This window comes from Lissotriton helveticus, chromosome 2_1 (assembly GCF_964261635.1).
Source record: "Lissotriton helveticus chromosome 2_1, aLisHel1.1, whole genome shotgun sequence".
Lineage (NCBI taxonomy): Eukaryota > Metazoa > Chordata > Amphibia > Caudata > Salamandridae > Lissotriton > Lissotriton helveticus.
In genome coordinates this window covers 717,690,527-717,703,756 of record NC_136059.1, presented here as the reverse complement: position 1 = coordinate 717,703,756, position 13,230 = coordinate 717,690,527, and the positions used below count along the sequence as shown (strand labels likewise).

General features: G+C 44.2%; 1 protein-coding gene across 1 annotated transcript in view; it reads left to right on the top strand.

The window, feature by feature from the left end:
* The window catches only part of CHD1 (chromodomain helicase DNA binding protein 1), a 1,592,763-nt gene that overhangs the window by 640,985 nt on the left and 938,548 nt on the right, over positions 1-13,230 (top strand). The window contains exon 19 of the mRNA XM_078675438.1: positions 11,966-12,115. Coding sequence (XP_078531564.1) covers positions 11,966-12,115 — 150 coding nt within the window. The remainder of the gene's footprint in view (positions 1-11,965; positions 12,116-13,230) is intronic.

The following is a 13,230-nucleotide window of genomic DNA, read 5'->3' as shown; positions in this document are numbered from 1 at the left end:
TTTAAATAAATAAATAAATAAATAACCAGAATGTTGGTGATAGAAAACAGGGGGCAATCTTTCCTCGTTACACCACCACATCTTTTAAATCGAAAAACGGGTCCTCCTTCTGCAGCTGAAGGTGCACCTAAGAAAATAGGTGGACACTATGATGTTCACCAGCCATCAGTGCAAGCTTCCACCAGGCACACACACCACTAGCCATTAGTGCACGCTTCCTATAGACACACACTACCAGCTATCACCACCAATCAGTGCATACTTCCATTATGCACACACACCACTAGCCGTTAGTGCACGCTTCCATCAGACACACATCACCATCCGTAAGTGCACGCTTTCACCAGACAGACAGACACACAACGCCAGCTGTCATTGCACGTTTTAACAGGCACACTCCTCCAGCCGTCAGTGCACATATTCACCAAACATACACACCACCAGCTATAATTGCATGCTTCCACCAAGCACACACTCCACCAGCCGTCAGTGCACGCTTCCACCAGGTATACACACCACTGCCCATCAGTGCACACTTTCACCAGGCACACACCACCAGCCGTTAGTGCACGCTTTCACTAGGCACACACACCACCAACTGTCAGTGCACGTTTTAACAGGCACACTCCAGCCGTCGGTGCACACTTTCACTAGGCAAACACACCACCAGCTATAATTGCATGCTTCCACCAGGCATACACCACCAGTTGTCAGTGCACGCTTCCACCAGGCACACACCACCATCCGTCACTGCACGCTTTCACCAGGCATACACACCACCAGTTGTCAGTGCACGCTTCCACTAGGCACACACACCACCTGCCATCATCACCAGTCGTCAGTGCACGCTTCCACCATGCACACACATTACTAGCCGTCAGTGCACGCTTCCACCAGGCAGACACAAACAGCCGTCAGTGCACGCTTTATAGGCGCACACACACACACCATTAGCGTCAGGCATCCACAAGCGTCAGGCATCCACAAGCATCAGACATCCACAAGCATCAGACATCCACAGGCATCAGATATCCACAGGCATCAGACATCCACAGGCATCAGACATCCACAGGCATCAGACATCCACAGGCATCAGACATCCACAGGCATCAGACATCCACAGGCATCAGACATCCCCAGGCATCAGACATCCACAGGCATCAGACATCCACAGGCATCAGACATCCACAGGCATCAGACATCCACAAGCATCAGACATCCAAAAGCATCAGACATCAGACATCCACAAGCGTCAGGCATCCAAAAAGGGTCTGGCATGCACAAGCGTCAGGCATGCACAAGCGTCAGGCATGCACAAGCGTCAGGCATGCACAAGCGTCAGGCATGCACAAGCGTCAGGCATGCACAAGCGTCAGGCATGCACAAGCGTCAGGCATGCACAAGCGTCAGGCATGCACAAGCGTCAGGCATGCACAAGCGTCAGGCATGCACAAGCGTCAGGCATGCACAAGCGTCAGGCATCCACAAGCGTCAGGCATCCACAAGCATCAGACATCAGGCATCCACAGGCGTCAGACATCCAACGTCAGACATCCACAGGTGTCAGAAATCCACAGGCGTCAGAAATCCACAGGCGTCAGAAATCCACAGGCGTCCGACATCCACAGGCGTCCGACATCCACAGGCGTCCGACATCCACAGGTGTCCGACATCCACAGGCATCAGGCATCCACAGGCGTCCGGCATCCACAGGCGTCCGGCATCCACAGGCGTCCGGCATCCACAGGCGTCAGGCATCCACAGGCGCCAGGCATCCACAGGCGTCAGGCATCCACAGGCGTCAGGCATCCACAGGCGTCAGGCATCCACAGGCGTCAGGCATCCACAAGCGTCAGGCATCCACAAGCGTCAGACATCCACAAGCATCAGGCATCCACAAGCATCAGGCATCCACAAACGTCAGACATCCACAAGCGTCCCTTTCATCAGCTCTCTGCCATCCTCGTTAGCTTCAAATGTTTCTGGTTCCTCACAAGGCCCCTCCAGCTCTCGCCTTGCTACATTTTACATTGCCACAGCACCACTCAACGCCACAGCACCACTCAACGCCTCAGCATCACTCAGCATCGCTCAACGCCACAGCATCACTCAAGGCCACAGCATCACTCAGCATCACACAGCATCACTGAACGCCACAGCATCACTCAGCACCACTGAACGCCACACCATCACTCAGCACCACTGAACGCACAGCATCACTCAGCACCACTGAACGCCACACCATGGCTCTGTGAAACCATTCAACAACAACTGGTTCAAATATGTTCTCTCAATGTTTCAAGCTTTATTACACATGTCACAAAAAGATGTTAATATTTCACTTCTGTTCTTGGATTTTCGTCACAATAAAATACACTGAACATAATCTTCATAAAAGTTATTTACACAAGTTTAAGCTATTGCCATAAATTACAATAACTTATTTAAGTATTAATTATTAAAACAAATTAAAAGCCATTGTTATTTGTAATATCAATTCATGTAAGTCACGTAAATACAACACATATTGTATTACAAATGCTATAGGTGTCAGGTTTGCGAAAGTTAAAACTATTGGCATTGTAAATGACAAAGCTATTAATTTCGCTATTTTCAAAACCAACACATATAACAAATTTGTCATTTACAATACCAATAGCTCAAACTTTCCTAATGCGAGACCTATTGCATTGCAAATGCTTGTTTGTGTTATTCTGGATGGGCTGTGGTGCCCTAGCCTTCCCTTGATACCTGCTCTCTTCAGGGCACAGGGGTCTGGTGGTTGGCTGCGCTTTCATTTTGTCCCCACTGTGTTTCGTTATTTGGTAGACGACCCTCCTTTGGTCATGTAACTGACCACTAGGTTCTTTCTGGACCTTGGTGGGGTTTAGTCGCAGTCCCGCCTCATCTTTGGGTATGGCTTTGGTATCTATTCTAAGTTAAGGAATCTGCAGCTAGACGTCTCTATCAGATGAACAAGTTACTTACCTTCAATAACGATGTATCTGGTAGAGACATAGTCTAGCCACAGATTCCTTAACGCCCGCCCGTCCTCCCCATCCTGCGACAACCTTTTCAGGTTGGGCTTCTTGCCTTTGCCTCCCTTTGGGTGGCTTTATTCCTCTGCGGGTGATGTTCCCTCTTCACTCAGACTTACTAGGCTACATTCTGTTTCGTGGCTTTGCTCTGCCCATTCTTGTGATTGGACGGTATGCTCATATGACATGTCCTTTACAACCCTTACCCTGGGTTGTCCGACGTGAGTCTAATTCTCCCTTATATCTTCAACTGCTTGAGGTCTCTTGCCTCACTGCACTCTAGCGGTTGCAGTCTCCAACAAAGCTGCCTTCGGCAGATCCATTATTTGGATTTGACCTCTTCTTTTAGGTGACGCTTTATAGTAGTTTGTCCTTGCTCCTGGATTTTGGACTGGTTGTCCTTCACTGTCATTTCTTGTGGTTGCAGCCTTTCTGCCGGCTGCTGTGATGGTTCACCGAGGAGCTATAGCTTAATGGTGTGTCTTGTGCCTCTGGTGGCACAGGCTCACACAGGCCAAGGGTTCTATCCTGCCTATGCTCTACATATTCTTCTGCCTCTTGGGGTGGTTAGGACTTTACACTTGCGGGGGTTCCTCTCAGAGTGGTGCTCTGTTCTTTCCCTCCCTCAGTTTACACTATTCAGTGATTGGCACTGTCTTTCTATGGTGATGTTTAATCACCGTGCCTTGTTTTTTCTTTTTCTGCACACTGTTCCCATATTTTCACAGTTTTTGGTGACGGCTTCGCGTTCTGGCGCAGAAAAGTCTTCTGACGAAAACTGATGACGTCAGGGCAGAGCTGTGCAGCGCTGCCCCCCGGCACGCAGAAGTGCTGCTGCGCAAAAATTTCCGGACCAGTCTGACGCCTGGGGATATTCTAAGTTAAGGAATCTGTGTCTAGACTTTGTCTCAATCAGATACATTGTTACCGAAGGTAAGTAACTTGTTTGTTACTGCCTGGAATTCATCAACACTCCTCCAAACATTCCCCCAAAGTTGCACTGACTTCCACCGAATCACCTAGACCTTCTCAAACAAGTACAATCCCTGCTACTATAACAAGCCATAGAGCCCTTACCACCTCAACACCAAGGGTCGGGCGTATACTCTTTTAAATTTCTAATTCCAAAAAAGGACGCCTCTCTCAGACCCATATTGGATCTCAGAGAACTCAACCTTTACATACAGTCAGACCACTTCCACATGGTAACATTGCAACAGATACTGCCTCTTTTGCAAAAAGGCGATTTTCTTTCTACTCTCGATTTAAAGGACGCCTACTTTCCTATTCCAGTCCATCTGGCTGACAGCAAATTTCTCAGGTTTGTGGTAGGAGGTCAACATTACCAATTCAAAGTGCTCCCATTCAGAGTCACCATGGCCCCCAGAGTCTTCACAAAATGTCTGGCGGTAGTAGCTGCACATCTCAAAAGACAAAGCACACATATTTTTCCCTATTTGGACGACTGGCTCATCAAAACCAGCACATACCATAATAATATTGAAGCTTATATAGCGCAAACAGCTACCTTCAACAGAGGTGTCCCGGCGCTCTAATAGTAGGCATTACGCGCATAGAGGTCCAGGCATTGATCCCAAGCCTAGTCAAGTTTATAGAGCCATGTCTTCAGTGCTCTTCTGAAACAGGTCTCAGAAGTAACGTGGCAAAGGTTCCACATTTTGGCCGTCCTCACTGAGAACGCTCTTAAACCCAGGCGGGCTTTCGCAAAGCGGGGGTTCAAAGCTAATTTTGTGAATTTGACCTCAAAAATCGATTTTGCTTATAGCAGCAAAGTCTTTGTTTAAGATATCCAGGGCATTTACCTTTTAGAGCCTGGTAGGCCAGAGTCATGGCCTTGAATTAAATTCTTTTCGCTACTGGGAGCCTATGAAGCTCGTGTAAGTGCGGAGAGACGTGATGCCGAAAAGGTATGCATCTGATCAGTCTCGCAGCCGCATTCTGTACCGTCTGGAGGCGTCTAATCGAATATTTAGGAAGGCAGAGGTATAAACCATTTGCGTAGTCTAGCCTAGATGTCACTGTGGCGTCGACTACAGATTTGTAGCAATCTTCTGGCAGGAATTGTACAAATTTCCAGAGGTTTCTCAATTCGCTGAGGCACGTAGCAGAGACCTGCCAAATTTGAGCCGAAAGCGAGAGATCAGCCTCACACCTACATTTTTAATATTAGTGGCAGGCGTAGGAGGTGGGCCCATTTCTGACAGCCACCACAGATCTGGAGCAGGCGCTAAGCCCTTTCCGAAAAACACCACCTCTGTTTTTGCTGCATTGAGTTATAGCTTGTTTTTATTCATCCATAATGCTATGTCTCCCAGACAACCTTGAAAATTCTTGAAAGCATCTTCCGTCCGCTCTTTTTTTGTTTGCATATCTTTTATTGCATTTTGTTCTTTATTCACTGTGCATACCATAGAAATAGATGTAAAAATGTAACATTACATCCTGTAGCCATACAGAAATATTTAGTATAAACAACAGTTTGCCACAGTGTATTACACTTGTTTCATACTATACAAATCAAATATGCACACGAGGTCGTGTCGTTTGAGGAATCGTATATCTAATAAATGATAGGTCCATTTAGGAAAGGAGGATATAGCGGGAAACAGCAAGCTACAACAAAGCCCAAGGTGTAGGATGACCAAAGGGGTTCGTAAACCAAGATGAACTTCAGAAAGTATATAGCAACATGGCCATAATAACTATTCGCCATGTTCTCTGGTGATGCAATACAAAGGATATGATCTTATCTATGCGCCTCCATTGGCCTGTATCATTAAACATTGACAGACTACAGGGGCTGTCCAACTACCCTGAACCAGGGACAATAAATTATTACACCAAACAGAAGGTTCAGGTGAAAAAAGAACACAATAAACACTTAAACACTAAACATTAGGATCAAAAGCTAAATAAGGAAAAATAAAAAGCCTATATACACACATTGACGAATTTACAAAAACAGTTTATAATTTATTATATAAATATTTTTCATAAAAAGTTCAAAAAAGAACCATAGCGCTCAAAAAGGAGTTGGCAAAACAAAAACATACACTTCACATGCAAAACTAGTGGCTAACAGACAGACATTATCAATGCAGAAAGGAACAACAAAGACAAAATAATTTGTCCTTTATGATTTATGGCCACAAAAAGCGTTGACGGCGTTTCAACCGCATGGGAACTGCACGGTCATCTTCAGGACCAATAATTTTTGAGCGTACAGTTTCTTGTTATACAGCCAGCCAATCGTAATTGATTTAGCGTGTGGATCAAATTCCCAAATTCCAACAACTGCAGGTTTGGAACTATCCAATACTTAGGATCCAGATATTTTTGATACTGCATATAAATAACTCGAGTGGCAGGAACTCAATGATGTGCCTTAAATTACTCCTGTAGGTCTACTCAGTAAATCAGCAGCCGAAGATACAGGCGGCCATAAGCAACCCTAAGTATTGGATGGTTCCAAACCTGCAGTTGTTGGAAGTTGGAAATTTGATCCACACGCTAAATGAATTACGATTGGCTGGCTATATAACAAGAAACTGTACGCTCAAAAATTATTGGTCCTGAAGATGACCGTGCAGTTCCCATGCGGTTGAAACGCCGTAGACGCTTTTTGTGGCCATAATTCATAAAGGACACATTATTTTGTCTTTGTTGTTACTTTCTGCATTGATAATATCTGTCTGTTAGCCACTCGTTTGGCATGTGAAGTGTATGTTTTTGTTTTGCGAACTCCTTTCTGAGCGCTGTGGTTCTTTTTTGAACTTTTGATGAAAAATATTTATATAATAAATTATAAACTGTTTTTGTAAATTCGTCAATGTGTGTATATAGGCTTCTTCTTTTTCCTTATTTAGCTTTTAACCCTAATGTTTAGTGTTTAAGTGTTTAATGTGTTCTTGTATCATTAAACAGTCACAGGATGGATCGTCCGAAACAGTTATTGTTAACAGATTAATTTATTTATTTATTTAGAGGCTTATATAGCGCAAGACTCGAGTCCCGGAGGTGTATCTCTACGCTTCGTTCACCCAACCAGAATAAAAAACAGTACTTCTCATGAGTGCGCTGAAAAAGGGTAGAATATTTAAAACAGAAAAGTTTTCAATAGTTTCCTAAAAATTAAGTAGTTAGTGCAACATCTCAGGTTAAATGGTAGTTTATTCCAGAGACTGGGACCTAGAAACGAGAGGGCTCTGCCGCCCAGTCTCGCCTTTCTAATGGGCGGGACCTGTAGCAGAAATTGATTGCTAGAACGGAGGGTGCGTACAGGTTTATAAGGGATAAACTTTTCAGCCAGATACAGAGGGCCTGAGCCAAAAATGCTTTTGTGAATGACACAACAATTTTTGAATTTAATCCGTTGTCGGATTGGCAACCATTGAAGTTTTTCCAAAAGAGGACGGGATGGAGTTCTAGATGGGGCATTAAGAACCAATCTTGCCGCGGTGTTCTGAATCACCTGTAGCCTGCTCAGCAAGTTATCATTCGCTGATATAAGGAGTCAGTTACAGTAATCCAGGCGACTAAGTATTAGAGCCTGGACAAGGGTTTTTCTGGAGGTGTCTGGCAGAAAAGGGAACACACGTCTCAGAAGTCCAATTACCCAAAAACATGAACCAGCTGTTTGGTTGACGTGTTCCTTTAGGGACAGTCCTTGGTTCCGCCGGACCCCTAGGTTCTTCACCGTCTGCTTAGGGCTAGGGAAGGGGCCCAGGTCTAATGGCCACCAATCTGGTGACCACAGTAGTCGAGCCTCCCCGAATAACATGACCTCGGTCTTTCCTACATTACATTGCAGGAAATTTGAGGCCATCCATCGGGAGACCGCCCTCAGAGAAAGAATACTTGACAGCAGGAGTTAATGTCTGAAATGGGAATAACAGCTGAGTGTCGTCAGCGTACGACACTGGGATAAATCCATAAGTTCTCATAAGGTCATCTAGGGGGGGCCACATATATGTTGAAAAGAGTGGGGCTCAAGCACGAGCCTTGTGGCACCCCCTTGGTGAGCTCCATAGGCGTAGAACGAAAGGAACCCAGGCTGACCCTTTGTGAGCGATCTGATAGAAAACTCTTCAACCAGGACAGAGCCAACCCCTCGACCCCGACCTCATGCAAACGACTGAGCAAGATTTCATGCGATATGTTGTCGAATGCTGCGGACAGGTCCAACAGCACCAGAATCATAGAGCTCCCTCTATCCTGTGACATTCTGATGGTATCGGTCACAGATAGGAGCGCCGATTCTGTGCTATAGTTGGGCCTGAATTCGGATTGGGAGTGGTCTAAGCCTCCCGACAGCTCGATGAAATTCGACAGATGGGTATTGATGTGCTTCTCCATCATCTTGCTCAGATAGGTTAAGAGAGATAAAGGGCGGAGGTTGGAAAGGTCTGTCCATGGGAGAGCCAAGTTCTTACGGATAGGATTTACAAGAGATTTCTTTCATTCCTGTGGTACCTGGCCTTCTTTGAGAGAAAGATTAATCAGGGTCTGGATCATAGGGCAGAGTAGGTAGATTGCCCAGAGAAATAATTATTTTGGCAGGCATGAGGTTTAGGGGAGTTCCTGTTCTAATTTGACCCATCAAGGTATGGATATCAGTCTGACTGACTTCAGGAAAGGCAGTGAGCGTAACAGTGTCACGTGTTGGGGGGAGGGGTTAAGGGGTGTTATGGAGGAGCTGCCCTTAAAATTTGTGACCTTGATGATTTTATCATATATCATCTCTATTTTTATTTTAAAAAAAGACAGAAATGTCATCACACAGTGATTGTGAGGAGGCGTCCGCACTTTCACAAGCCACGGGTTTAATGAAGGCTTGTAGAATCCGGTATAGTGCTTTGGAGGAGTTACCAGCTTCCGCCAGCTGAGAGGCAAGATGAGTTTTTCGAGCCATTCTAATATTTTTGTGATATATTAACAAAGCATCAGAATGACATTTTTTGCTTTGATGCAAGCAGGAATGGGGCAGTATGTGTACGTTTCGATATTCATAACATTATAACATGGCTTTCTTAGGGAATATCCCCATTACCGATATATGCAAAGCTGCAACATGGTCTACACCACAGACATTCACCAAACACTGTTGTGTAGATGTGTTAGACAACAAGCTAATGTGGGCCAAGTAGTACTTAAAACGTTATTTCAGACAACTCCATCAGTTACAGCAGGGAGACTGCTGTATAGTCTATGCAAAGCATGTGATCTACAGCTCACATGCCTCGATCGAAAATGCTACTTACCCAGTATGCATCTGCTCTTGGCATGTACAGCTGTAGAACCTCATGCGCCCACCTCCCCTGGTACCTGTAACTGCTGTAGTTTTCTATTTTGCTAAACATACTTACGCGTGGACATCTATATTCTTTACTACTACATCATTCTCTCACCCTCTGCGGAATACAATCTGAAGATGGAGTTGATGGCTGTGCGCACTATCACCCATGGTAGGAGTCCCCTACCTTGTGATTAGGGAAAACTTTTTCCAGAAAAACCAAAGTGCAAACATCCAGACCCAACACTAGATGGCGATTGTATGCAAAGCATGAAATTCTACAGCTCTACATGGCAAGAACAGATGCATACAGGGTACGTAGCTTTTTCCTTCTTTTGGATACTGTACCTGCAGATTGCTCACTGATTCCACCCTTCGTTCCACCTCGAAGATTGGACATAGGCCATTTTTAATAAGCTTATGTTTCACTGCTTATCAACTTATATGATGTTGTTCTCAACATATGGCTTTATTTCAGCGGAAAATGTATAGGAAACGGAGGTCTGCACACCATGGTAGGTGCATTATGGCTCTGGTAATGTTACAGGAGAGTTGAATCTGATGTTGACGTGGAGCCAGCTTCCACTAGTGTAATTGAAGAGCTAATGTGAAGTTTCTGGATCCAGTCAAGTGCCTGGGGTAGTCAAAAGTTGAGGAATTTACTGATTATCCACCAGAAAGAGCATGAACACAGGTAAGTAACTTTTTCTTTTCTGCACTGATTTAGGAGTGTTATAAGTGTTGTTTTTAGGTTTTGCCTATGCAGCGCGCATGCGCTGTATAGGAGGACCTTTAGCCGTCGTTCCGCTCTTTTTTGAAGCACATACTCGTGCTTGTGACTGCATCCTCCTTGCGGGAGCGAGCAGGGGTGCGCCACAAGCACAAGTATGTGCTTCCAAAAAGAGCAGACTGCTCTCCCCCGTGTGCGCACGCGCACCACTCGGGGGCTCACCTCCTGCTCTCCCTCTCTCTCACAATTAACTTTTGCGGCCGTGCTTGTGTTTCAGTGCTTGTTTTGTTAAGTTGCAGCGCACAATGCGGCTTTCACTTTTACAATGGGGCCACAAGCAGCGCATGATCTTTATCTTTTTAAAACTCTCCCTGCCCGCTCCATAGCCGTTTAAATAGTATCTCTGTATGCATTTTCTTTTAACAGCTTTGCATGTCGCTAGATGTCTATTTTTTAATAATAGCGGGCACGCCCTTTCATTTTCCCCTCCGCTTCAAATTGGTGGGCTACTTAGTAGGCACACACGCTCTGCGACGAAGCTCTTCGACGGCTATCTTCCTTCTCTCCACGGTCCTTATTCACATTTTACAAAGGGTAAGCCCGCACGTTAGCCTTGAATAGCGGGACCATATTGGTTTTGTGAGAGTTGCAGGCTACATGTATCTTCTTCGTGGTGCGTTGTCTGTGTGTGAGGGGGTTGTTGTCTGGATTTCCGTTTGGTACTGGCAGTTTTGTTGCTGCCCTCTCACTTTCATGGTCTCTTGGGCAGAACCGCCTCTGCGTGTGTGCGAGCGCTAATCCTTAATGGCAACCTCGTATGTCCCTCTCCAGGCAGCCATGTTGGGTGCGTAGACTTTATAAATGAAGGCGATGCCTGCTGCCAAATCAGCGGCTGAGACTCTGGTATCTTTTGTTCGCATAAGGAGTTCTTCCTTAAGCAGGTTATTTTAGGTCAGTGCTCAGTAATTCGCTATCAACAAACGTAAAGCTACTGTACCCCGCAGTCTCGCAATAACTGATAGCATACTGGAAAGGGTGGTGAAGGGGGTCATAGCTCGGAAATTGCTATGACTAAATGTTATTTGCAACTTAACCAGGGGCAAGCACTTAGGGGAATACTAAGTACTGATAGTGTTTCTATCACCGGTGCTAGTGCTGACAAGGAACAGTAAATTAATAAAAAATATGTAAAAATGATGATAATTACCGTCTGCGATGAATAGCCCATCTGTTTCACCTAGTGTCAAAGCAATCTAGTCTCCTCATAAACCTGCAATCAAGTGAAACAAGCATTTGCAATGCAATAGCACTCGTATTTACTCAAGTCTGAGCTATTGGCATTGTAAATGACAATACCTTGTGTTTATGTTTTGGTTTTTAAGACATAAATACAAGACATTGACATTTACAATGCTAATAGCTTAAACTCCCACAAATGCGAGACCTGTTGCATTGCAAATGCTTGTTTCAATGCCTGCTACCCAGTTTCCTAGTCTTTTTTGTGCAGGAAAATCAGGACTGATCTGAGGTAATGGGAGAAGCTGTATCATGGCTCAATGTGAATGTCTCTAGGGCCCCTAATTAATGGAGCCTCTTAGGTTTAGTGACTTAAATTTTTAAAATCCAGCCTGCATCCAAAGATGGTTTGTAATATAAATAATCTGTAGGAGAAACATAATATCTGAATCAACGACTGTTTTTGATGGTAAGTAAATGGTTATTTTTATACGTTGTTGACATTGTGACTAGCTTGTTTATCTAGAAAAGTCCTGACCTCATTGTTTTGTTTTTAGTCCAGTATGGTTTAGTAAAGTTTTATGTTGGCATAACTCTATGGAAATATTTTGGTGAGCTTCTTAAATAAAATGTATTTCATCATTCTAGGATTTTTGCTTTCTGCTGTCTACCAGAGCTGGTGGTCTGGGTATAAATTTGGCATCTGCTGATACTGTTGTGATTTTCGATTCTGACTGGAATCCTCAAAATGATTTGCAAGCACAGGCTAGAGCTCATAGGATTGGCCAAAAGAAACAGGTATGATATTCAGTGTTAATTTACAAAGTATTTTGGAAAGTGAGAAAACGTGACTTGAATCTATTAATGTAGCAAAGGGCTTCTAGTATCAATTCACCTCAACTTCATTCTATAATAACTTTCCGAACAAGTGCAATAAATACGTTTCACATTATTTGTTTTTTGCAGGTAGTTTCTGCCGTTGTAATATCTGCCCCGTTTGGTTTTGACAGAATTAATACATTTCCAAAACAAATAGTCACTGGGTCACCAGCAGGCTACATTGATGTTATACTGTTTCGTCCATTTAGTTGCTAATGGTAATTTTATCACCTCATTAAATACTGCATTTTTCTGATTGAAAGGCTCATTTAGGTTGAGATAAATAGAATGCATGCCTGATGATATTGTGTGGAGATGGAGTTGGAGATGCCTTGTTGCTTTTTAATAATATTTCAGTAAAATCAGCTCACCTACTTTGCCTCTGGTATTGTTTACTTTTTAAACCACCAATATTGGCCTGCAGGGTAGGGGATCAGTGTGAGCACAGATGGGGCAGAATGTGCCTCTCTTTCACAGTGAAACACATTGTGCTCTTCTTCTCCAATTGTTTTCTTTTGGATATAAAAACATATGTCCATAATACTGAGGGACTGCATAGATTTTGAATTAGGCTTTTCAAATTATCGTATACCTTTTAGATTTGCAATTGTTTATGATGGATACTTCTAACCCCAAATTCCTCTCCTTAGAATATCCTTCATGTACCAAACTGGATCAAGAGAATTTTTCAGCAGTGCTTCTGCATGCTGGTAGATATTGCTGAGTGGCTGTACAGTGACCCCATACCACCTTGGATTTTGTGGAGCAGAGACACATATAAGCATCACTCTTGCACACTGACATTAGTTACTTTCTTTTTGCTCCTGCCGACTTAGATGTGGAGCTCTGCCTCCAATTATATTGGGTCGTCCAACAACTTCGGTAACTTTTCACAGTGTGTTTGTAAATTATGTCCCCTCTGAAAACTACAGGATTCAAGTAATTCCTAAACTGCAGGCACCAATGAGGTGTGCTTCTGATGCCTGGCCTTTGGTTACGATTCTTAAGTCATCTGATCAAAGTGTCCATATGCA